The sequence below is a fragment of the Vulpes lagopus genome, chromosome 1 (assembly GCF_018345385.1).
Source record: "Vulpes lagopus strain Blue_001 chromosome 1, ASM1834538v1, whole genome shotgun sequence".
In the NCBI taxonomy this organism is placed as follows: Eukaryota; Metazoa; Chordata; class Mammalia; order Carnivora; family Canidae; genus Vulpes; species Vulpes lagopus.
In genome coordinates, this window is record NC_054824.1 from 168171673 (window position 1) to 168195715 (window position 24043).

General features: G+C 36.0%; 1 protein-coding gene across 2 annotated transcripts in view; it reads left to right on the forward strand.

Annotated features, from left to right (window-relative positions):
- EDEM3 (ER degradation enhancing alpha-mannosidase like protein 3) overlaps nt 1–24043 on the forward strand; it is a 70495-nt gene that overhangs the window by 6225 nt on the left and 40227 nt on the right. For both annotated transcript variants that reach the window (XM_041757728.1, XM_041757733.1), the window contains exons 3-6: nt 15241–15341; nt 15864–15903; nt 21160–21272; nt 22282–22435. In XM_041757728.1, coding sequence (XP_041613662.1) covers nt 15241–15341; nt 15864–15903; nt 21160–21272; nt 22282–22435 — 408 coding nt within the window. The remainder of the gene's footprint in view (nt 1–15240; nt 15342–15863; nt 15904–21159; nt 21273–22281; nt 22436–24043) is intronic.

Below are 24043 nucleotides of genomic sequence, written 5' to 3' on the forward strand. Positions count from 1 at the left end.
GATCGCGCCCTGGGCCAAAGGCAGGCGCCAAACCGCTGCGCCACCCAGGGATCCCTGTATTTTGTATTTTTTTTAAAGATTTTTAGTATATATGCTGCTGAAGGGAGCACTGTTTTTTTTAAGATTTTTAAAAAATTTATTTATTTGACACAGAACAGAGCAAATGAGAGAGAACACCAGTCAGGAGGGAGGGGTAAAGGGAGAGGGAGAAGTAGACTCCCCTCTGAGCAGGGAGCCCAACGATGTGGGACTCCATCCCAGGATCCAGAGATTGTGACCTGAGCTGTAGGCAGACACTTAACCTGCTGAGCCACCCAGGTGTCCCACGTTTTTGTATTGTTTAAACATGTTTTATATTTAATAATTCTTGTTTTTTATATTTTGTATTTCTATGAATCTCTATTGAGTTCTTAAATGTTTTTAGAAAATAATGGTAATAAAGTTTGGGGTGTTTTGAAAACAGTTTTAAATTCATTTTTTAATTGAAAACAGTTTTAATTCATATTGAAGACAGTTTTAAATTCATTTCTAAGGACCTTGACCATTCCCTTACTAGTTCTTTGAAAATTATTTATCTCTATTTAGTTAATTCCATTTGGGCCAAGCATAATTGAGCAAATCTAGGCTAATAGTTTCGAGGTGGCCAAGTAGATCTATGCTATACCCTCAAGCCTTAGTCATCTTGTAAATACACACTTTTGTTTCCAAAGTTGAATAAAAGGGTATATAACTGGATCAGTTCAGTATATTTCACTGTGAATAGGATCCTCTCTTGTAAAGCACAGTATCTTTAATACTTTTTGGTCTGGTCTTGTCTCTTTTTTGGTAAACAGTGGAGAGTTCTATCAATACACTTTTTCCTATTATGCACTTAGTAAATGGATTTATGACAGAGCAGGTGCTGAGAAAAATTCTCAGAGGACTTCCTAGTCCGGTTCCTATTTATTGGACCCTAAGTGGGAAACTTTTTTCATACTTAACCTACCTATAAGACCGAAAGGAGGAGGATTTCAGCCTCAAAGACTGGGAACTCCTGGAATTAAAGCTCCCCTATATTTTCCCAGTGGATTTACACCCATTTGCAATCCACTGGTAGACGTTCACCTGTTTTACAGTGCAGGTGATGCTAGCACTGTACTTGTGCTATGCTCAGTTTATGTGAAGATTATAACCCAAAATTTAGTCTAGAATTCTCACTTCCCTTTTTTAAGTTCTGAACTAACCTGAAACAGTTCTAAAATATTAAGAAGAGACCAGGTGCTCTGTATTTGTTACTTGAAGTTAGTTCAAAATTTTTTCCAGTTACTATACTCAGAAACTATATTAGATTGCCATACAGCAAAAGTGTTGTATAGGTTTTGGAATTAGATGGGTTTGGGTTTAAATTCTGTTTGAATTTGTTTATTTTAGTAGCTTGGACCCTAAATAGATCATTTAACCCCTCTGAGCACTATCTTCTTAATTTGTTTAATAGCTTACCTAAATAGGTCATTTAACCCTTCGAAGCATTATCTTCTTATGTAAAATGGGCATAATTGCAAAGGATTATTGTAGTCTATAAGATTGTTGAGAACAGGGATCGTCTTATTTAATTTTTAATAAATTTGTCCTTTATATGTCTTGTGCCTGAAATCATGCTGTACACAAATGCTTATTAAATTTTTTTAAAGAGGGGCACCTGGGTGGCTTAGTTGGTTAAGCGTCTCTTGATTTCAGCTCAGGTCATGATCTCAGGGCTGTGAGATAAAGCCTTGCATGAAGCTCTGTGTTGAGCTTGGGGCCTGCTTAAGATTCTCTCTCTCCTCTTCCTCTCCCCCTCCCCCTGCTTGTGTACTCTTTGTTTCTGTTTCTCAAAATAAATAAAATTTAAAAAATATATATATATTTTTAAGACTTTATTTATTTATTCATAGAGACACAGAGAGAGAGAGAGAGGTGGAGACACAGGCAGAGGGAGAAGCAGGCTACCTGCAGGGAGCCTGACATGGGACTCGATCCTGAGTCTCCAGGATCACGCTCTGGACTGAAGGTGGCGCTAAACCGCTGAGCCATCCGTGCTGCCCTAAAATATATTTTTTATAAGAACTGAGTTGAATTCTTGTGAAGATGTAATCAAATAGTGGGGTTTTTTTGCATTTATTATATCTTTGCCTCTTAAATTCAAAGAAACTATTTAACAAACTTCATTAAGGATACAAGTTTATGGTGAATTTTGAGATCTGTAAATCAGCTGCTTTTGTTGTAGTTGGTTGCCTTTGGCTGCCTACTATGCTGAAATGTAAAATACCTGGCATATGGTGGGCTTTTAATAAATGTTGAAAGCTTTTCATTTCTCACTAGTCCTTCTTAATATTACTCTCCATTCTAGTGTAGATTTAGAGCAATTCCTTTTTTTTTTTTTTTTTAAGATTTTATTTATTTATTCATGAGAGATACAAAGAGAGAGGCAGAGACATAGGCAGAGGGAGAAGCAGGCTCCCGATGTGGGACTCCATACGGGGACTCGATCTCTGAACTCCAGGATCACACCCTGAGCCAAAAGCACAGCTCAACCGCTGAGCCATCCAGGCATCCCGATTCAGAGCGATTCCTTTTGACTTCCTTGGAAAACAATGGTATTTTCCAAAGATGACAATATAATATTAAAAGCAAGCAAGAAGTCTGGAAATAGAACAAAACACCCTGAGGCAGCTGTGCCACCTATCAGGCTGAGTTGTAAAGAGAAAGTCACCTAATCTCCCTGAGCCTGTTTCCTCATCTCTAAATTGATTTGCCAGCCTCACACTGGTGTTATAAGGATTAAACAAGTTAATATAATTCAAGTGTGTGGAACTAGTGTCCAGCAAATAGGAAGTACTGTATAAGAGTTTACTGTTACTACTACCATCATTATTCTTTCTCTGCCTGAGATTGAAATTGCCCTCCTAAACTTCATCTAGGCTTTAGCTCAGAATTTGTTCCCCGGATTTATGTAGAACTTCTTCAAAACACATTCTTTTCTGTTCTAGGCATGTACCCTTTGAGTTTTTTTTGTTTGTTTGTTTGTTTTTTGTTTTTTTTTGATTCTCCAAGTTCTGTAAACGGTGGGCGCTACAACACTGCCATCCTTTGTTCTATCCAGGAATTTTCTGATTTTATCAGTTATTGGCTTAAATATTAACATTATAACAACTATGTTTGACAAATCTCTAGCCTTGATCAGACTGCAATTTATCCATAGTAAATTGTACAGATGGCTTTCTTTTTCCCTCAAATAACATGAAATTTGATGTTTGTTTTGGCAGTTCTTGTGTGGCCTTACTTAACCTCAGACCCGTAGCCACTTTAGCACTTCTGTTTGTATGTTTTTAGTGTTTGTGCTGAGGTTAGTTTGCAAATTAATTTAAATAACAAAATGACATGTATTTAGGCCACCAAATGCAGAACCATTTTGGATCTGCGCTCTCTAACCTGATATTTGTCTCCCAGTGTTTTTCCTGTTACTGTAAGCAACTCAAACTATTATAAGCAAAAGCTGTTCTTTGGTAGAGCCCTAAACATCACAAATAAACTTTAAATAAGTTGGTAAGCACAGTTTCTTTACCTAGTAGAGGTATACCTAATAATCACTTTTAAGCTTGATTTTGTGAGAGCACAGTTCAGGGAGATAGCAGACTAGTCTCTACCATTCAAACCAAGGGAACTTTTAAAATCTAAATTCCTTATAGATTTCTTGATTTATGTAAGTTTTCTTGGAATTAATTTTTTCCCCATAACATTACTTTCTTTGAACATTTATTGTGGTAAAAAATATATTTATAATAAATTTTACCATTTTTAAGTGAACATTTCTGTGGCATTAAGTATATTCACCATGTTGTGTAATCATCACCATCCATCTCCGGAACCTTTTTGTATTCCCCATTTGAAACTCTGTACCTAATGTTTTCTTTTTGATTGTTCATCAGAAAGAGTAATTCTGTAAAATAAAGTACTTAACAAGTGGTATTAATGACTGGGAGGAGGGAAGTTGTATATGTATCTTTTCTTGTGTGGATGAGTGTGGGACTACCTTTCATTAACCAGTGTTCCTTGGCCTGTACTTTCAGAGCTTCCTAAAACTCTGCCAAAATGACATAAATTTCTGTTTAGTGTCCTCTTGTAATATTTTATCATACTCTGATACATTATATAGGATATTAACTCAGAATGAAATTTTTCTGTTTAATCAGGTATAGCTTATAGGCAAAAATTTTTTTAAAAATATTTTATTTATTTATTCATAAAAGATACAGAGAGAGATAGGCTCCATACAGGGAGCCTGATATGGGACTTGATCCTGGGACTCCAGGATCATGCTCTGGGGCTGAAGGCAGCCGCTCAACTGTTGAGCCACCCAGGTGTCCCTAGGCAAAAATGTTTTTAATTCTAAGTGCATGATTCTGAGTTTTGACAGTTGTTTAATTTGTTTAACTACTGCCATAGTCCTGACATACATTTCCATCAAAATGCTTCCTCATGCTCCTTAGCAATCAGCTCTTTTTCTGAAACTACCTCTGACCCCTGGCAACCAATTAAGTAGTGATCTGCTTTTAGCACTATAGTTTTCTTACTAGGATTTCATATTAAATGGCATTATACAATATGTAGTCTTCTGATTCAGATTCTTTTAACATGATGGTTTTGAGATGTTAGCCATATTGTTGAATACATCGTAGTTCCTATTTATTTCTTAGTAGTATTCAGTTTATTTGGTAAGAACAGTTTATTTAGAACACAATTTGTTTATCCATTTACCAGTTGATAAGTATTTGGCTTGTTTTTGGTCTTTGGCTGGCTATTTAATAAAAAAAGACTGCTGTGAAAATTTGCTGTGAATGCAGATTTTTATGTGGACGTACATTTTCATGTATTTCCCAAGTAGGAATGGGATTGTTGTTATATATGGGAAGGATAAATTTAACTTCATAAGAAACTGCAAAACTTCCCTAAAGTGTATGTAACGTTTTATATTCCCCACCAGCAATGTTTAAGAGTTACAGTTACTCCATGTCTTCTCCGGTACTTGGTATTTTTGTTCTTTTTTATTTTAGCCATTATAATGAATATGTAGTGGTATTTTGTTGTGACTTTAATTTGACTTTTCCCAATAATCAATGATGTTGAAAATCTTTCTTTGTGCTTAGTGTATCTTTTTTTTAGTGAAGCCTGCTCATATCTCTTGTCTATTTTAAAATCAGGTCATTTGTTCTGTTATTGCTGAGTCATAAGAATTTTATGTTTTGGATATTAGTCCTTTATCACATAAATCACATATCACAGATATTTTTTTCCCCATCTGTGCTTTATTTATTTATTTATTTATTTATTTATTTATTTATTTATTTATTTATGTGAGAGAGAAAGAGAGAGAGGCAGAGTCACAGGCAGAGGGAGAAGCAGGCTCCATGCAGGGAGCCCGATGTGGGACTCGATCCTGGGTCTCCAGGATCATGCCCTGGGCTGAAGGCAGGCACCAAACCGCTGAGCCACCCAGGGATCCCCTGTGCTTTGCCTTTTAATTATCTTTATGTCTTTTGAAGGAAAATGTTTTAAATTGTGACAGATCCAATTTATCCTTTCTTTTTTTTTCAATGATTCCTATCTTTTATGTATGAAAAATATTTCCCTAGCCCAGGTCACAAAGATTTTCTTCTAAGTGTTATATAATTTTAGCCTATTCGTTTAGATCTAGCACTCATTTTGAGTTAGTGTTTGTATACAGAATGAGGTAAAGGTTATTTGTTTATTCTATGTGGATATCCAGTTATTGCAGTCTTATTTGTTGAAAAGAATATCCTTTTACCACTGAATTACTTTGGTATTTGTGTAAAATTAACCATCTATACATGGGTCTGTTTCTAGACTATATTTTCTCCCACTGCTCTGAATATATCTATATGTATAGTAATACATTGTCTTAAGTGTGGTATTAAGTTGTGAAATCAGGCAGTGTAAGTCTTCCAGCTTTGTTCTTTTTCAAAATTTTTTTGGATATTCTAGGTTCCTTTGCATTTCTTTTTTAAAGATTTTATTTATTAGAGAGAGAGTGCATAGAGCAGGGGATAGGTGCAGAGGGAGAGGGAGAAGCGGACTCCCCACTGAGCAGGGAGCCTGATATGGGGGGCTCCATCCCAGGAGCCTGAGATCATGACCTGAGCCAGAGCCACCCAGGTGCCCCAGTTCTTTGCATTTCTGTGTAAATCTTAGAATCGTGTTTTCAGTTTTTATAAAAATGCTTGTTGAGCTACTGATTTGGATCATGTTGAATCTAGGACTGAATTTGGGGATATTGATTTAATAGTATTGAATCTTCCAGTCCATGAATGTGGAATCTCTGTCCATTTATTTTGGTCTTATTTAATGTCAACAATATTTTGTAGTTTTCAGTATACAGGTGTACATCTTTTGTTAAATTTATTTGTATATATTTCATATTTTAATGTTTTTGTAAGTTGTAGTTTTTCAGGTTTCAATTTGTCCAGTTGTCCATTGATGTTATACAGAAATACAATAACTTTTTATCTCTTGATCTTTATATCCTACAACCTTTCTAAACTCAATTGTTATTGTTAGTAGCTTTTTTATGGATTCTTTAGGATTTTTCACACTGTTAATCACGTCATCAAGAAAGTGACTGTTCGTTCTTTCTTTGTAATCTATATGCCTTTTATTTCTTACTATCATTACAGTGGCTACAGCTTCTAGTATTATGTTGAAAAGAAGTTGTGAGGTCCTACCCTTGTTACCTAATCTTAGGTAGAAAGTTGTTAGCCTTCACTGTTATGTATAATTTTATTTTTTAAAAGATTTTATTTATTTATTCTGAGAGAGAGAGAGAGAGAGAGAGGCAGAGACACAGGCAGAAGGAGAAGCAGACTCCACGCAGGGAGTCCGATGTGGGACTCGATCCCGGGTCTCCAGGATCACGCCCTGGGCCGAAGGCAGGTGCCCAACCACTGAGTCACCCGGGCGTCCCTGTTGTGTATAATTTTAGCTGTTGGTTTTTCATAGATGCCTTATACTGGGTTGAGTACATTTCTTCTTATTTCTGGATTACTGAGAGTTTTCATCATTACAGAGTATCAAATTTTGTCAATGCTTTTTCAAAACTTTTTGTTTGTTTATTTATTCAAAGATTTTACTTATTTATTCATGAGAGACACAGAGAGAGAGGCAGAGACAGAGGCAGAGGGAGAAGCAGACTCCATGCAGGGAGCCCGACCTGGTACTTGATCCCAGGTCTCCAGGATCACGCCCTGGGCCAAAGGCAGTGCTAAACCACTGAGCCACCACCCCCAGGCTGCCCTCAAAATCTTTTAATATATTCTTCCTAAAAAATCCGTTAGTAGCAGGACTTTATTTCATGATAACATTATTTATCATGTATTTAGTTCATATAACATTATAAATTTATTATTATTATTATTTAAGATTCTATTTATTTATTCATGAGAGACACAGAGAGACAGAGGCAGAACATAGGTAGAGGGAGAAGCAGGCTCCATGCAGAGAGCCCGATGTGGGACTCGATGCTGAGACTCCAGGATCACGCCCGGAACCAAAGGCAGACCCTCAACCACTGAGCCACCCAGGTTTCTCTCATAAGTTTATTATTGATCAAAACCAAATTGAATAATTTATTGGAAACTTTTTTCTTATTTAATTTTGAGTATAAACTTTATGCCAGCATAGTGATTAAACCTTACAAGACAACTGCAATTTTATTACTTGTTTCTCCTCAATGCGGAGAAACATTTCATAAGGTATGCTATGTAAAAGGACAATAAATATTCAGTGTAGCAAGTGGGTCTAATAGTTTAATAGTTTGGATAAATGAAATCCTAAACACCTGAAAAATGGTTTAATAAGTGAATATAGTGAACAAAAGGGAATAGGAAAATTTAGGGTGGAAGAAAATTGATAAATTATATAGTTCAATCAGTAATTAGCACACATGATCAGTATGTGGTAGATGACTTATTAAATATCATTTAGTGGGTTTTTTTTTTTTTGGAAGGAGTATCTTCTCTGCCTCTAGAAGGGAAGTATTTAATAAGAGGGATATGGAATACAAATGTATATAACTTGGGGCACCTGGGTGGCTCAGTGGCTGAGTGTCTGCCTTCAGCTCAGGTCATGATCCTGGGGTCCTGGGATCATGTCCTGCATTGGGCTTCCCGTGTAGAAGCTTGCCTCTCCCTCTGCCTGTGTCTCTGCCCCTCTGTGTCTCTCATGTATAAATAAATAAAATCTTAAAAAAATAATAATAAAAATTAAAATGTATATGACTTTGGAAATTAAATAGATTTGGTATTTTCAGGAACTCACCTTTATAAATGATACCTTCGTTGTTTTTAGGAAAATAATGTCTCTTCCCTTCGCCTCATTTTTGGAATTGATTTTACTAAAAAAATAATTTTTTTTAAAGATTTTATTTATTCATGAGAGGCACAGAGAGAGACATAGACAGAGGGGAGAAGCAGGCTTCCCAGGGGAGCCTGATGCAGGACTCCCTCCCAGGACCCCGGGATCACGCCCTGAGCTGAAGGCAGACATTCAACCACCGAGCCACCTAGGTGTCCCAAAAAGTAAATTTTTGATGCTGTTTTGACTTGAGTATTTTAGAGCAGAGTTATATCACCTCGGTGCTCTCATAAATTTAAAATCTGTTGTGGAGTCTGTTCTGTTTTGTTTTATGCATTTGCTTGTACTTTTAGCTAGGCACATGTTCTACTTAATTAGTATAGGATTCTTTTTATCAGCTGAGTTTTACTTCTGAGTGATAATTATTAAATGTGTTTTGTGGTTCTGAGTCATAGCAATATGAATTACTTATCCCTTTTCTGGCAGTACCTTGTGAAGGGAAACTATTACTGTACCTCCAGCAGATAGGATATTTGAAGTGTAATGTGGCTGTTTATTTGCCAGGTAGGCATTGCTCCGGATTTATGCAAACCAACTGTAGTTCACTTTGTGGTTAACCGAAAGAAAAGGCTGTGGTTTTGTTTTTATCCTTAATCTTGAAATAGGGCATGAAGTGTTTTTACATCTGGTTCAAAGCTCCCTTATTTAATTATTCTGTTTGTAATTGTTACTAGTGTTTTTCTTATCTAAATCAGCCTAGGATTTGAGTTTCATGTTTAGTTTCAGACATAGGTGATTGTGCATTAATGTATGTTTTTGCAAAGTAGAAATTTAGTATAAAGCATTTAAGCCGTGGGGGTAGAGATAGTAAGGAACTCTTTATAATCAAATTAACATTTAAACGATCTCTTACAAAGTTTCAAAATACATCAGCAAATTGAAAAAATATCACTTTTTTTTTTAGTTACTTCTGCATGTTGTTTAGATGTGTTAACTTTGAAACTTAAGCAATAAAAAATAGTATCCATTTTGGGAAATCACAGTTCTATTGGAATTAACATGGAAAAAGAAGTTAGGAACTTAACATGTTAAAAGACATGTAAAAATTATTAGGACTTTATGCTAAAAATTGTATGTAATATTAAAATTACAATATGTTCAATTCAGAATTTAGTAGCTGCATGTGGATTCTAATTATAGTGCAAACAGTTGTCTGGAATCCTTTCCTCAGGAAATGAATCATTATGGAGCACTGAACTTTTTTAAATATCCAAAGGGTTGCAGTCTTCAGTGCTTTTTGTATTTTTAAGCCTACTTTATTATTATTATTATTTTTGTCTTTCCTTTTCTGTTTGACCATGTGTTTAGTGTTCCTGTTCTCTATTCTATTTTTGTGCTGTTAATGTACTGTGGGTTTGAAGTATAGATAGTTGAGTTTAGTGAGAGGCAGTAGGATAGAGCTGGGCATGGAATTGGGAGAATTTCTCCTGATCTTCCAGAATTAATAGTCATAGAAGCATACAGATATAGGAGGTACAAGTCATTCAAGGTACGAAGGATCAGACTAGTCTTAGAAACTTTGTCATAGTCATACTCAATGAATGCAAGAAAGTTGTAGAACAGTATCCTCAAATTTCTGAAGAAAAGAAAATACATCTCAAACATTTTATAAACATTCGTTTTATTTTTCAAGTGTAAGACAAGAGACATCCTGACCCAGGGATACCAGAGAATTAACAATATTGATGACACTCTTTTAAAACCAACCAACTGGGCAGCCCGGGTGGCTCAGCGGTTTAGCGCCGCCCTTGGCCTAGGGCATGATCCTGGAGACCCAGGATCGAGTCCCACTTTGGGCTCCCTGCATGGAGCCTGCTCGTCCCTCTGCCTGTGTCTCTGCCTCTCTCTGTGTCTTTCATGAATAAATGAATGAAATCTTTAAAAATAAATAAATAAATGAATAAATAAATAAATAAAACCAACAAACAAAAACATACCTGTGGACAAGTCTAGGCAACCAACAGCTGAATCAAAATAAAAAATCAGAAATGGAGAAGCCCTAGAAAAATGGTGTGTATCGACTCTACTTAAATAAAATTCTAATGCTAGCAACTGTGGGAATTAGGGTTCCAGACCAGAATACAAATGTTACAGACCTTTGAAAATCTTGTCAGAACATTAAAAATTTCCTTTCTGATGCTTATAAATGTACAGAGATTTTAAGATAGCAAAACTAATATTTAAATTTTAGGGACTTTGAAAATTAAAGTGTTACTTCTTTGCAAATATCACTGAGAAGATCGAATAGTCTTGCCTCGCTTGCCTTCGTCTCAGCTGTATAACCTAACAGCACACATCTTTTCTATGCATCTGTGAGTTTGCCCTACTCCTTTCAAAATTTAGATTATCTGAAAAAAATTCACCCTTTTCCCTCTGTATCCTGAAATACCTCTGGGAATTCCTTTAATGGGAACTGTTTTGCAGGTATTGTTTCCTTTGTGACATCTTCACCCTTTATGTCGCAACCACTTTCTTCATCTGTGTAGATAATTAGGCCTTCCCTCAGTTCCTATAGCTGCATCTCTGCAGTCTCGAGTGTCAGTGTTCTCAACATTTCACGGCCAGCTGTTCTATACGCTATGTTCAGTTTGAATTGCACTTGCAGTGTCCTCATTTTTCATTTCTTCACTGAACTTTCATCCTTGTTGGCTAATTTCCTTTTTTGATTATCCATTATTGTAAATTGTCACACTGTCATGTGTGATTATCACTGGCTGACAAGGAGATAACTACATGCTTGCTGTGTATGAACTAACAACTAGACACATGGTGATCAAATCACAGACTTTGAAAGAAGTGATGTGATTGATTACTGATCACGATGAGCATTTGTTATTTACATAGTGACTTGTGGATTTAAAGAACTGGCACTGAAGTTTTGTATTTTATGCCCTTACTTGCAGTCAATATACAGTGGTAACTGAAATTTGAATCATGTTGTTGAGGGTTTATTTAACTAGATTGTAGAAACCTGTATACAGCGAAGCCATGTGGAGTGAAGACTGCCTATAATAACATCATTGCCAAAAATCCTAAGTTGAATGGAGAACAGTGTGAGTGTATTAATCTTATTATTCTTGACAAGAAGTTAGTAAATACTGGCTGAAGTTGCAATATATAAGCACAGTGTTTCTAACCTCTAGATGTTTCTCATCATCCTATCATTAATTTTAGAGAAATCTTTTAGGGACTCTCTCCCCTAGTGAAGAAAGTATCAAGTTCAGCAGATCTTTTTTGTTTCTGTCCTTTTCTGTTAAAACCCATAGCCAGAAGGTTCCAGTCTAGTTTCACTGAAGCAGCTATCCAACTTAACCTATTTCTCTGTCTTATGGCCATGTGTGCAAGGCCAGTAGCATCAACTCTCATACCCTTTGGGCATTAACATAATTCCCCTGAAGCCTGTCTTTATTTCTAATGTCCATGTCATGGTCACTGCAGCTTCATCTTTTGTACTCCATTAATTTACTTTTGGTACTTGAGAATTTTTTCTTGTTGTTAAGCTCAGATATGTATTTAAAATAATTTAACACTGATACAGCATTTCTGTGTGTTTGTAATGAACAGGAGGGAAGATTTTTGCATGTGCTTCATCATCATCTAGATTAGAAATAACTCTGTCATGGTCATTCTTTAAAAAAAAAATTCCAGGGGCACCTGGGTTGCTCAGTTAGGCGTCTGACTCTTGGTTTCACTCAGGTCATGATCTCAGAGCCCTGAGATCAAGCCCTGCATCGAGCCTGGCATATGGCTTCATAATCAGCAGGAAGTCAGCTTCTCCTTTGTCTCTCCCCCTCCCTCCACTCACTAACACACATATGTATATTCACGTGTGCATGATTGCAGTCTCTCTAAAATAAATCTTTAAAAAATTCCACCCAAAATAGTATCCCAAACTATAAAATTCCTATTAATAACTATTAAGAGGAGCACCTGGATGGCTCATTGGTTGAGTGTCTACCTTTGGCTCAGGTTGTAATCCTGGGGTGCCGGGATTGAGTCCCCACATCAGGCTCCCTGCAGGGAGCCTGCTTCTCCCTCCTCCTATGTCTCTGCCTCTCTCTGTGTGTCTCTCATGAATAAAATCTTTAAAAAAACTAACTATTAAGAATGTGTGAGACCTGGCGATCCCTGGGTGGCTCAGCGATTTAGCACCTGCCTTCAGCCCAGGGCGTGATTCTGGGGTCCCGGGATCAGGTCCCGCGTTGGGCTCCTTGCATGGGGCCTGCTTCTCCCTCTGCCTGTGTCTCTGCCTCTCGCTCTCGCTCTCTCTCAGGGATAAATAAATAAAATCTTAAAAAAAACCAAAAAGAAATGTGTGAGATCTATAGAAGGAAACCAAATTATAAAAGAAGATATGAATGTAGTGATACATACAATACATTCCTGAATGGGAAGACTCAATTGGTAATAAAGTCAATTCTCCCCAAATTAGGCTCTTCCAATTAAAATTTAAATGGAATTTTAAAGAAAATCTAAAGTTATCCAGAGGGGTAAATTTGAAAAAATAGTTAAGAGAATTTTGAAGAAAAATAATGGGGGAGTGAGTTGCTATACTAAGTAGCAAGGTATGGTGCAAAGATGGAATAATTAAGATAATGGTTTGGAGCAGGAAATAGGTCTGTAGGGCAGTAGGAGTAGGAAAGAGGCCTGTCAGGCAAATTGGTCTGTAAAACAAAATTGAGACTATAGAAATGTGTAGACAATTTTGAACTAATGAAGCTGTATTTCAGGCAATTAGGAAGAGGATGGGTTGTTTTAAAAGTGGCATTTAAAAAATTGGCTATTTTGGGGGGCAAACACAGTTATGTCCGTATTTTACATCATAAAGAAAATTAAATTCCAGATGGAGTAAATCTCTAGACATAAAAAAAATGAGCATTGTTTTCAGAGGCTCAAAATAGCCTTTTAACCATGCTCGAAATCTAGAAACCTTAAAGAAAGAGAGTGATAGAGTTAACTACATATTTAGAGCTTACAGTAAGAAGCACCAAAACAAAGTTAAAAGCTAAACAAAAGACAGGAGAAATAGGGCAGCCCGGGTGGCTCAGCAGTTTAGCGCCACCTTCAGCCCAGGGCGTGATCCTGGAGATCTGGGATCGAGTCCCATGTTGGGCTCCCTGCATGGAGCCTGCTTCTCCCTCTGCCTGTGTCTCTGCCTCTCTTTCTCTCTCTCTCTGTGTCTCTCATGAATAAATAAATAAAATATTTAAAAAACAAAAAAGACAGGAGAAACATGTTTATTATATATAACAAACAATGTATAGAGAGTGTGTTGGCCAATAAGACAACCAGTAGAAGATGGACAAAACATAAACAGACATTTCAAAAAAAAAAAAGCAATGACTAATACGAAAATGTTTATCCTCATTAGTAATAAAACTGGAGATATCATTTTTTGTTTCGAAGATTGGCAAAATATAGATCATTGGTCGTCTCCTATGTTAGAGTATTGTTAAGGATGTAAATTAGTGTCTTCATGGGCAGCCCCGGTGGCACAGCGGTTTGGCGCCACCTGCAGCCCAGGGCGTGATCTTGGGGACCCTGGATCCAGTCCCATGTTGGGCTCCTTGCATGGAGCCTGCTTCTCCCCCTGCCTGTATCTCTGCCCCTCCCTCTCTCTCTCTCTCTCTCTCTGTATCTCTATGAATAATAATAAAAAAATTAGTGTCTTCAGTCTGATAGTTATCAGAAATTAAATATCCATATCTTTGACCCCTTGGGTCTATCTCTAGGGAGTCAATCTATAGAAATACAAGCATATGTGCAAAAGATGTATGTATATAGATGTTTATTATAGCATTGTTTATATAGTGAAAAATTCAGTTCAATTTATATGTTCCTCAGTAGAGGAATGAATGAATAAATTTTAGTGTATCCATACTTTGGAATACTGTGAGGAGGTACCATGAAGGATAATAGGCTCTAGAGTCAGATTGCCAGGCTTAAATTCTGGATTCATTATCTGCTGGTTGCATAGTAACTAGACTGACTGAACTTCTTTGGGCCTCAATTTTCTCATCTGTAAAATAGGGATAATTGAATCTGTTTCAGAGATGTGATAATTAAATGAACTAAACTGTACAGAACAGTGCTTAAACTGTACTCAGTAATATTAGCTGCTATTAAATGATCACTTTGTAGTTAAATAACATTTCTAAAATTCTAGCATGGAAAAACCCCACTGTGGTTTAAGTAAACAGATTTTAGAGCAGTGTGTGCATATGGCATGAGCACTTGTTTGTAAATAAAATGTAAATTATATATGTGCATGTATTTTAATGTATGTGGATAAATTTGGAAGCATAAATGCCAGTCATAACAGTAGTTACCTTTAGGGAGTGAGATTTGGTAGAGTGGAAGCAGATTATCAGAATTTTTTTTTATAATAATATGTGAGATAGTATAACATTGTGCAATTTATTTTTTTAAGATTTTATTTATTCATGAGAGAGAGAGTGGCAGAGACATAGGCAGAGGGAGAAGCAGGCTCCTCACAGGGAGCCCGATGTGGGACTCAATCCCTGGATCCAGGATCATGCCCTGAGCCGAAGGCAGATGCTCAACCACTGAGCCACTCAGGAGTCCCAGATTATCAGATTTTTAAAGAAATATATTTTAGTATTGATTTTTTCTTAAGCATGTATTACATTTATAACTAATTTTTTTTTTTAAAAAAAAGATCCTTTATACTGTAAAAACTTCTAACTTTCATTTAACTGCAAGAAGGTTGTATCTTCTAAGTGATGTTTGCTTTCTCTTATTTTCCTCAGTGACTCACTAAAATTTTCCTTGCAGGAACATGCTTACCCAGCTGATGAACTCATGCCTTTAACCTGTAGAGGTCGTGTTAGAGGCCAGGAGCCAAGTCGGGGTGATGTTGATGATGCCTTGGGAAAGTGAGTATTATCAACACAGTGGATGGCGTGGCATCTCCGAGCTCCCAGGTTTTAGACTTTTTAGATGCAGCTTACAGTTGTATTTCTGGGAATTGGTTAAATTTCAAGACTGCTTTAAGTATTAACATTAAACTCTTTTATTTCCTTTTGTTATCTGTTATAAAAAAATCATTTACCGGTTAGATCAGTGAAATAAAAGATGAATATAACTTTTTAAATGTATATAAAGTCATTGACACATTATATAAAGTGTGGGTGGTTTAATATTTTTATTTGATTTTAGAAGTTAATATTTCTATTCATTTTGAAGATATGTAGATGCACAGAATATTAAACGTAATATTAAGCTTTTTCAGGGGCCTTTGGTGCTTTATAGGTTACATTGTACTATAGATGCATGGAAGTACTAGCTAATAGAAACTACCAGTCAATAAGGTATAGATATATCTGCTTATGGATATAAATCATGGATAAAATATTCAGAATTCTAATGGTTTGTATCTCATTATACTTCTTTCTTAGATTTTCCCTGACACTGATTGATTCTTTGGATACTCTTGTGGTAGGTTTGGTTCTTCTTGAATTTACTTATTTTATAAACTTCATAATTTGCATAATCAAATATGAATATAGTCATTACACAGTAAGTCTGAAGCAGAGGTTTTCAGAATATAATATCTTCTGAGCTTTGCTTCTAAATAGATCTTTCACACTGTTGATTATGTCACCTATCAGGTGAAAGTATTTAGAAATCATGGAGATACTGAAATAATTTGTGTGTTAGCTAATGTGATGGCACATCAGGAAGTTTGTTTCCCTGTTATACAAAGAAATTGAAGCCATTGGAAGAAATTAATTCTAGAAAATACCACTGATGTTCTTGTTCCAGAATGGCATGCCATAATGATACTTAAATTGTTAAATTAGGATTCTTCTGTTACGGTCATTAAAAAATTAATTTTTTTCCCAGCAGTGATTTTTAGTCCCAAGTGCTCCCTTCTTAGCAATTCTTTTTCACCTCATTGGAATACAAAATCATTTCAATTCTGGCTGGGGATGGTTATGATGGCAGAGGGGAAGGATTGACCTACAGATGTCTTGATTTCTAGATATAGCATCTTTCTAACTTTCTACTTTGAGACCACTTACAATATAGAGTAGGCTTGCAGGCAGCCTGGGTGGCTCAGCGGTTTAGCGCTGCATTCAGCCCAGGGTGTGATCCTGGGGACTTGGGATCGAGTCTCACATCAGGCTCCCTCCATGGAGCCTGCTTCTCCCTCTGCTTTTGTCTCCCTCTCTCTGTTTCTCATGAATAAATAAATAAAATCTTTTTTTTTAAGATTTTATTTATTAATGAGAGACACACACAGAGAGAGGCAGAGACACAGGCAGAGGGAGAAGCAGGCTCCATGCAGGGAGCCGGACATGGGACTCCATCCTAGGTCTCCAGGATCACCCCCTGGGTTGCCCTTCTTTTTTTTTTTTAAAGATTTTATTTAATAAATAAGATCTTTAAAAAGAAAAAAAAGTAGGCTTGCTTCAGGATTTTCCTGAAGACCTAATTCTCAACTTCTGAGTATATATATTAAGGACTGATTAATGTTTAAAAAAACAGGTGAACTTAAGTTTGTTCTTCATTTTGTCAGCTTTGCTTTATCCTTCCATATAGAAAATTCCCTGTCTTCTCTCTGTAAGCCCTTAGTTGATTTTGTTGAACATGGATCTCAGATATCATATGCTTTAAAAAATCTTATCAGAAATGAAGGGATAAAGGTGGTTTCAGGCTACATAATTTTCCTAAATTTAGAAATCTGTTGGCTTCTAATTGAGTAGCCATTAATTATTACAAAAATTCTATCTTCCATGTTATACCAGTTGTATACTTTGACACTGATCTGCAAAATACGATCCCAGGGCAACAGCAGCAGCAGCAACACCTGACATCTTGTTAGAAATGCAAAATTCTAGCACTTCATCCCAGACATACTAAATCAAAAGTCTGGGAGTGAGGCCCAGCAGTCTGTTTTTAAACAAGCTTCCAGATGATTATGATGTATACTAAGTTTGAGAAATACTGTATAATGATGCAGTGCTTTTAAAACTTCAATGTACTATAAGTACCCAGGGATCTTGCTTTAATATACGGATTCTGATCCAATAGACTGAAGAAGGTAGGGTTCAAGAATCTGTGTTTCTAATAAGCTGCCACTTGGTGGTGCTGCTATTCCTGGTTAGCAGACCATACTCTTCGTAATGTGTGGGAGAAACTTGAGTTCTGACTCCTTGTGGCAGGTAGTAATAAGTGATCTATAAACTGATATGTGTGATTTTGGCCAAATTAAATAACTTTTAAATAAATTAATTAAATAAATAATTTAATTTTAAATAACTTTTCTGGGCTCCTATTTTCACCTCAGAAGGGCTAGACTAGGTATCTAAGTTTCCTGTTAACTATGAGGTACTACTTCTTATTAATCTTTGGTTCAGATTCAGATAAGTAATTCCTATTTGTTGAATTTATCCTCAAGAGTTAAGAAAGGCTGATAAAGCCTTACATCTAAAAAAATGATACTTTATAAACTCCTTCAATTTTAAATTTAAATTTAATTTAAATTTAATTCCTCTTTTCAAGTAGGAATAACCTAAGTAACTTCTTACGTGTCATCATAGCTTTGAAACATAAACATTCATTTTGAATTTTTATTACTATTTTAAAATTTTCTTTTTAATCTAAACAGAAGAATTAGTTTAGAAAGTTTTTTTTCCCACATTTATTATTTATTTATTTAAAAAGGATTTTATTATTTGAGAGAGCAAAGAGCACAAGCAGGAAGTACAGGGAGAGAAGGGCAGAGGGAGAAGCAGACTCCCCATTGAGCAGGGAGCCCCATGCAGGGCTTGATCCCAGGACCCTAGGATCATGACCTGAGCCAAAGGCAGACACTTAACCAACTAAGCCACCCAAGTGCCCCTATTTCCTACATTTAAAAGGAATTATTTGGTACATTTTATTAATACACATTAATATTTCTAACTTACTTTGCCTTTACTTTGTGAGCTTTTTTATTTTGTGATTTATTTGAAAATATTGATAGACCTATCATGTATGATGCTACATGTATCAAACAATGTTTTTATTTTGGTCATACCAAGTAGAACTTCTGTTGTCATAGTTTGATTTTTAAATTTAATCTGTTCCTTGTGCTCACTTCGGCAGCACATATACTAAATTTAATCTGTTCCTAAGTCTGTCCATCTAGTTTTTATTGATGTAATGATGCCAAGAACTAAATTTAAATTTCTCTTTAAATTCTACACTGCCAAGGCACCTGGGTGGCTCAGCAAGTTGAGCATCTGCCTTTGGCTCAGTTGTGATCCCAGGTTCCTGGGATTGAGCCCCACATTAGGCTCCCTGCAGGGAGCCTGCTTTTCCTTCTGCCTGTGTCTCTGCCTCTCTCTCTGTGTCTCTCATGAATAAATAAATAAAATCTTTTTTAAAAAAATTCTACATTACCATGAAATTCGTAGAAAGAGATATTGAAACAAATTAAAAATAATAAGGGAAAGGAAGACCTGAATTCATCATTGTTATCAGCTAGGAGCTGGTAACTAATAGAGCTGATAACTAATAGAGCAATTGGAATGAGTTTTCTAACTAGTTATAGACAAAGAGAACTCTTTCTACTTTTATTCTCCTTTGAAACAAATAGCATTGGTGTAATTCTTGGGAATAGTTCTCTGGAGATAGACCTAGGAAGAATAATAAGATTAACAAAATGATACTAAAAAGTGTATGTGTAGGTGAGTGGGGGGTAGAACAGTTGTGTTTCATTCTAAAAGTATGATATAGGGCTGCAGAATTTACTTGGATTTAGAGATTGTCAAGGAAAAGGAGTCAGTTTAAAGCAAGGCTTCATAGTATATTTTACTCAGGACTTACCCTACTTGAAATTTGGTCAGATACCCTTTTTTTTTTTTTTTTTTTTTTTAATTTTACTCATCTATCTATTCATGAGAGAGAGAGAGAGGCAGAGATACAGGCAAAGGGAGAAGCAGGCCCCTCCGCCCCAGGAAACCTGATGTGGACTTGATCCCAGGACCATGACCTGAGCCAAAGGCAGACAGTCAACAGCTGAGCCACCCAGGTGCCCCTTAGATATTCTTATGGAATATTTTATAACTAAATTAGAATTTTTAGAGAAAGAAATCAAGTGAAAAAAACACTACAAAATTTTATCAAACAAAAAGATTAAACAAGTAAAGGAAAAATACCTTTAGTGGATCCGAGGTCTAAAAGCATGTAATTATGCAGCTGTTACTGATCAATCTATGACAACTGCTAACTCAGGAAACAAACAGGTAAGGCCTGCCACATTGCCTCGGCCAACTGCTTCCTCCCTGGGAATCCTGAGGGGGACAAATTGGAAGCATAGCACCTGGCTTGGTTTGCCAACACTGAATAGATAAACCTGTGGCATTACTCAAGAGAGAGGAAAGTTTGGAAAAGAGTAGGGGAGAGATTTATTTCAGGTGCTGGTGGCTGGGAAAGATGGCAGGCACAAACCTTAACAATAGACCTCTCCATGGGCAAGATGGAGATGTCAGGTGGGTATACATGCAAAAAAACATGCCGAGAGTGTGTGATCATGGGTGGGGCAGGGGGTTGGCGGTGGGAAGGAAGGGTACAGGTGTTCAACCCATGATCATGGGCAGGTAAGGGGACATGTAGGCTGTGTCTATCATTCCATTGATATCAGGGCTTTTCTAGTCTGGCAGTTGGAATATTCTGGTGACTGCAAAATATCTTGTCAGTGACTCAAGAAAGTGTGATAAGCAATAAGCACGGTGGGTTATAGTTAGAGCATGAGTTAAGTCATCTTGTCTATTTCTGATTGTAACTGTTGGGATCAATAGTTGAGCAAGAGGGCTCACTGATACAGCCTTGATTTAGACTGAAAAATCAACGCAACTATGTAATGCATTGGCCCCTTCCTGGAACAGAATTCTTAACCTAGTCAGGATTCTAGACCCCCATGGTAATAATAATAATAATAATGATAATGATAATAATAACAATATTGTATTGTTATTAACAGTATTGATATTAAGCACTTATTAAGTCAGGCACTCTACTGAAAATAACTTCAGATATATTACCTCATTTAAGAGAACAATCCTATGAGAGTAGATATTTCCTTTTTTTATGGATGAGGGAATAGGCTCAGAGATGGAAGTCATTTGACTGAGATACAAGTAGTGAGTGAAAGAACCAGAGTTCAAATCAGAGGTTGCGCTTGACCACAACATTGTACTCCTCCTTAGTTAGGGGTCAGGGCATCCATGGGTGAAGATGGCAGGTGGTATGTGGTTTACAGTCATTCATTCTCTGGAGGTTGTACTTTCTTTTGAGAGCATCCTTATTATTTTTTTTTTTTTTTTGAGAGCATCCTTAAAATGATGTTTGGTGAATAGGATGGTTTTTGTGTTGTTTTGACTTGGAAACCAAATCCTGAAAGAGCTCATCTCATGTAGCTCTAGGTCATGGGTTATATATTAAGAAACCACTTATGAGTTCTGATGATTATTATTTTAAATTCTTAATGATTTCCATGCGTCTAAAATAGTATATAAAGATTCCTTATAATGTAGGCATTTAATTTTGGAGGATTTTAGATACCACATTTTTATAGTAAATATAAAGGAAACATATTTGTCACTTTTTAGTGTCTTAATGTATTAACTTGCTTTTAGTCGCTCATTCTAACTATTTCTTCTTAACATGGTAGAAAAGAGCTTTATTTTCATAATTTTCTTCTAGGTATTAAATAAAACTAAAGAATTTGAAGATGCAGTGAGAAAAGTTTTAAGAGATGTTAATTTAGATAATGATGTAGTTGTATCAGTCTTTGAAACAAACATCAGAGTTCTTGGGTAAGTATGTAAGACACTAAAGCTATGTTTTTGTTTTTGTTTTTGTTTTTACTAAAGCTGTAATTTTAATAACAGAAGCCTAAGCTATACTGTTTATTTCTTGATGGTAATAAAACAAGAAATTGCTTATGTTTAAAAGATGAAAGTTGGGGTATTATGAAACAGAGGCTGGGGGATGATCTTGCATTGTATCGGAGACCGACAGCAGCAGAGTTTGGAAGTAGTTGCAGACTCAAATCAAAGGTAATCCCATGTTTGTTAAAAAAAAAAGGGGGGGGGGTTAGAGGTTGAACATTTGCATATTAGTTGTATCTCAAGTTTTTCGCTAGTTTACATAGTTTGCTAATCTTAACCAGCATCTCTTCAAGCCAAATGAAATTAAATGTATAATATTACCTCTCAACTAAACAGCTTGAAATGCTCTCAGAACATTTAAAAGTATCAAATTACAGGATTTATTAATTCAGGTTTCAACATTATTAAATTTTTATACTTTATGGTTACTTTTATATATTATACATTTCCTTTTGTCAAACAGGTAAAGTGAGTCTTTTTCAATTTAGGAAATATTTATGTAGCTTTTCACAGAGTTTATTAATCTATTTAATACAGAGTTGGGGAGGCTTTTAAAATATTCTGTGAGAGTTAAAGATTGCATGATATAATTAAGTTAAATTTAAAAGCTGTTAGAATCAAATGTCAGGTTTGTTAAAATAAGTGATTTCTAGGATACTTTTTTTTTTAAGTATCTTCTTTATTTTAAGGAATTTTAAGGTGTTTGAGAATGCCAAACACTTTACAGCAGATAGAACATCTGAAACTTCTTTGTACTGGCTGTGGTTTGCCGTAAAATGAGTAGCCAGAGTTAGGTTAAAAAAAAAAAAAGGTCCTTTTTGAAGTCTTCCCTTATGTGTGCTAAATTGTTGGTAACAAGATATCCATATCTTTTTAGGTGGTAACTTTCAAGTGTCTGTAAGAAATGGATAATGTTTCCTCTCTGTAATTGTAGGGGTCTTTTGGGTGGACACTCCCTGGCGATCATGCTGAAAGAAAAAGGCGAGTACATGCAGTGGTACAATGATGAACTTCTCCAAATGGCGAAGCAATTGGGTTACAAACTTTTACCAGCTTTCAATACTACCAGTGGCCTTCCTTATCCAAGAGTAAGTAATCTGAAAACCATAGCAGTCTTTATATACTTTCTTTACCATCTTAAAAAAAAGAATTTTTGTAGTTGGAACCATTTGTTCATTACCTGCTTGAGGCTGAGGAAAAATACTTCATAGCTATATAATAATTTATATTGACATTTCAGTTCTGCATTTGAGTGGTATGAGAGTTTAGATTAGTTTAAGCCTTTTATGTGTCACTGTGTAACAGTTTAGATTATGCTGCAGAAGAAAGAAACAGATGCCAAACTAGAATTTGGGCACAGAATTATTTGTGCAGAAACTACATTTGAAACAGAGTGAATGTTGACTCTCCAGAAGAGAGGGTATGGAGAGAACACAGGACAGAGGGGCATGAGGAGGAAGTAGAGTGGTGGAAAAGACTCAGGAGGAGAACCACACAGTAGAGGCTATAGTATTATGAAATCTTAGAGCTTCAAAAGGAGGTCTTCTAGAAAACAATAGGAGGGGAGCCTGAGTGTTTCAGTTGGTTAAGCATTTGCCTTTAGCTCAGGGTCCTGATCCCAGGTCCTGGGAAGAAGTCCTCCCCCCCCACCCCCCCAGGCTCTCAGCTCAGTGGGGAGTCAGCTTCTCCCTCTCTCTGCCGCTCCCCCAGTCATGCTTTCTTTTTCTCTCAAATAAAATAAAGAAAATCTTTTTTAAAAAGGAAAAAAAAACAATAGAATTAGATGCAAATAGAACCTTAAAGGATGTACTGTGGAAGAGTAAAGAGGAGAGAAGGGTTCAAAGTAGGTGAAAACACAGGTCTGTTTATTTTGAGATTTAGTTAGAGGTGGCAGCAGAGTCAGTTGAGAGAGTTTGTTTTTTCCTCCCTCAAAAATGTTATATTTAAAGCAAAGGGAAAGAAACCATTGAATATGGGAAGAATTTTCTTGGCTGATTTCTTTATTAACACTATTGCTCTTTCCATCTTGTCCAAGTTAGATACCTCAGCCATTACTAAGTCCTGATAATTTTTCTATTTTCTTACTGCTGGTATGCTAGTTGAAGCAACTAATTATAATATATAATTTTATTCTTAAACTATTATAAATACCTATCTTACTCTTTTCTCTCTGGTTTATTCTTTAGAGACTTAAAAAAACTTACTAAAACAACTTTTATCAAACTACCCTCAGAAGTTTTACTGACTCCCTATTGTACAGAGTATCTTTTAACTTTCAGAATTCATTATGGTTTGGCAGTAGACTTTCCGACTTGCTCTCAGAACCTCACACCCCAATGAAATGAGTGTTCCATTTCAATCAAAAGAATCTATTAGTGTTTCCCCAAACACCTAAGGTATGTTTTTCTTTGTTTTTTGTTTTTTCCATTTCCATGCTGTCAGGCCTGCCATCTCTATTATCTGGAATAACTTTTCACCCAATATAAATCAAGTAAGATTCACTTTCCCCATCAAGAAACCTTTGGAGAAACAGCATGATACAGAGCAGTGCTTTTCAAACTGGAGGTCACAGCATATTACTTTACCCACCAATTTAGTGGATTGTGACCAACACTTTTTTTTTTTTTTTTTTTTTTAGTGAAAGAGACTAGTTATTAAATCTTTTATTTAAATTTCTCATTCTTGATATTTTGAAT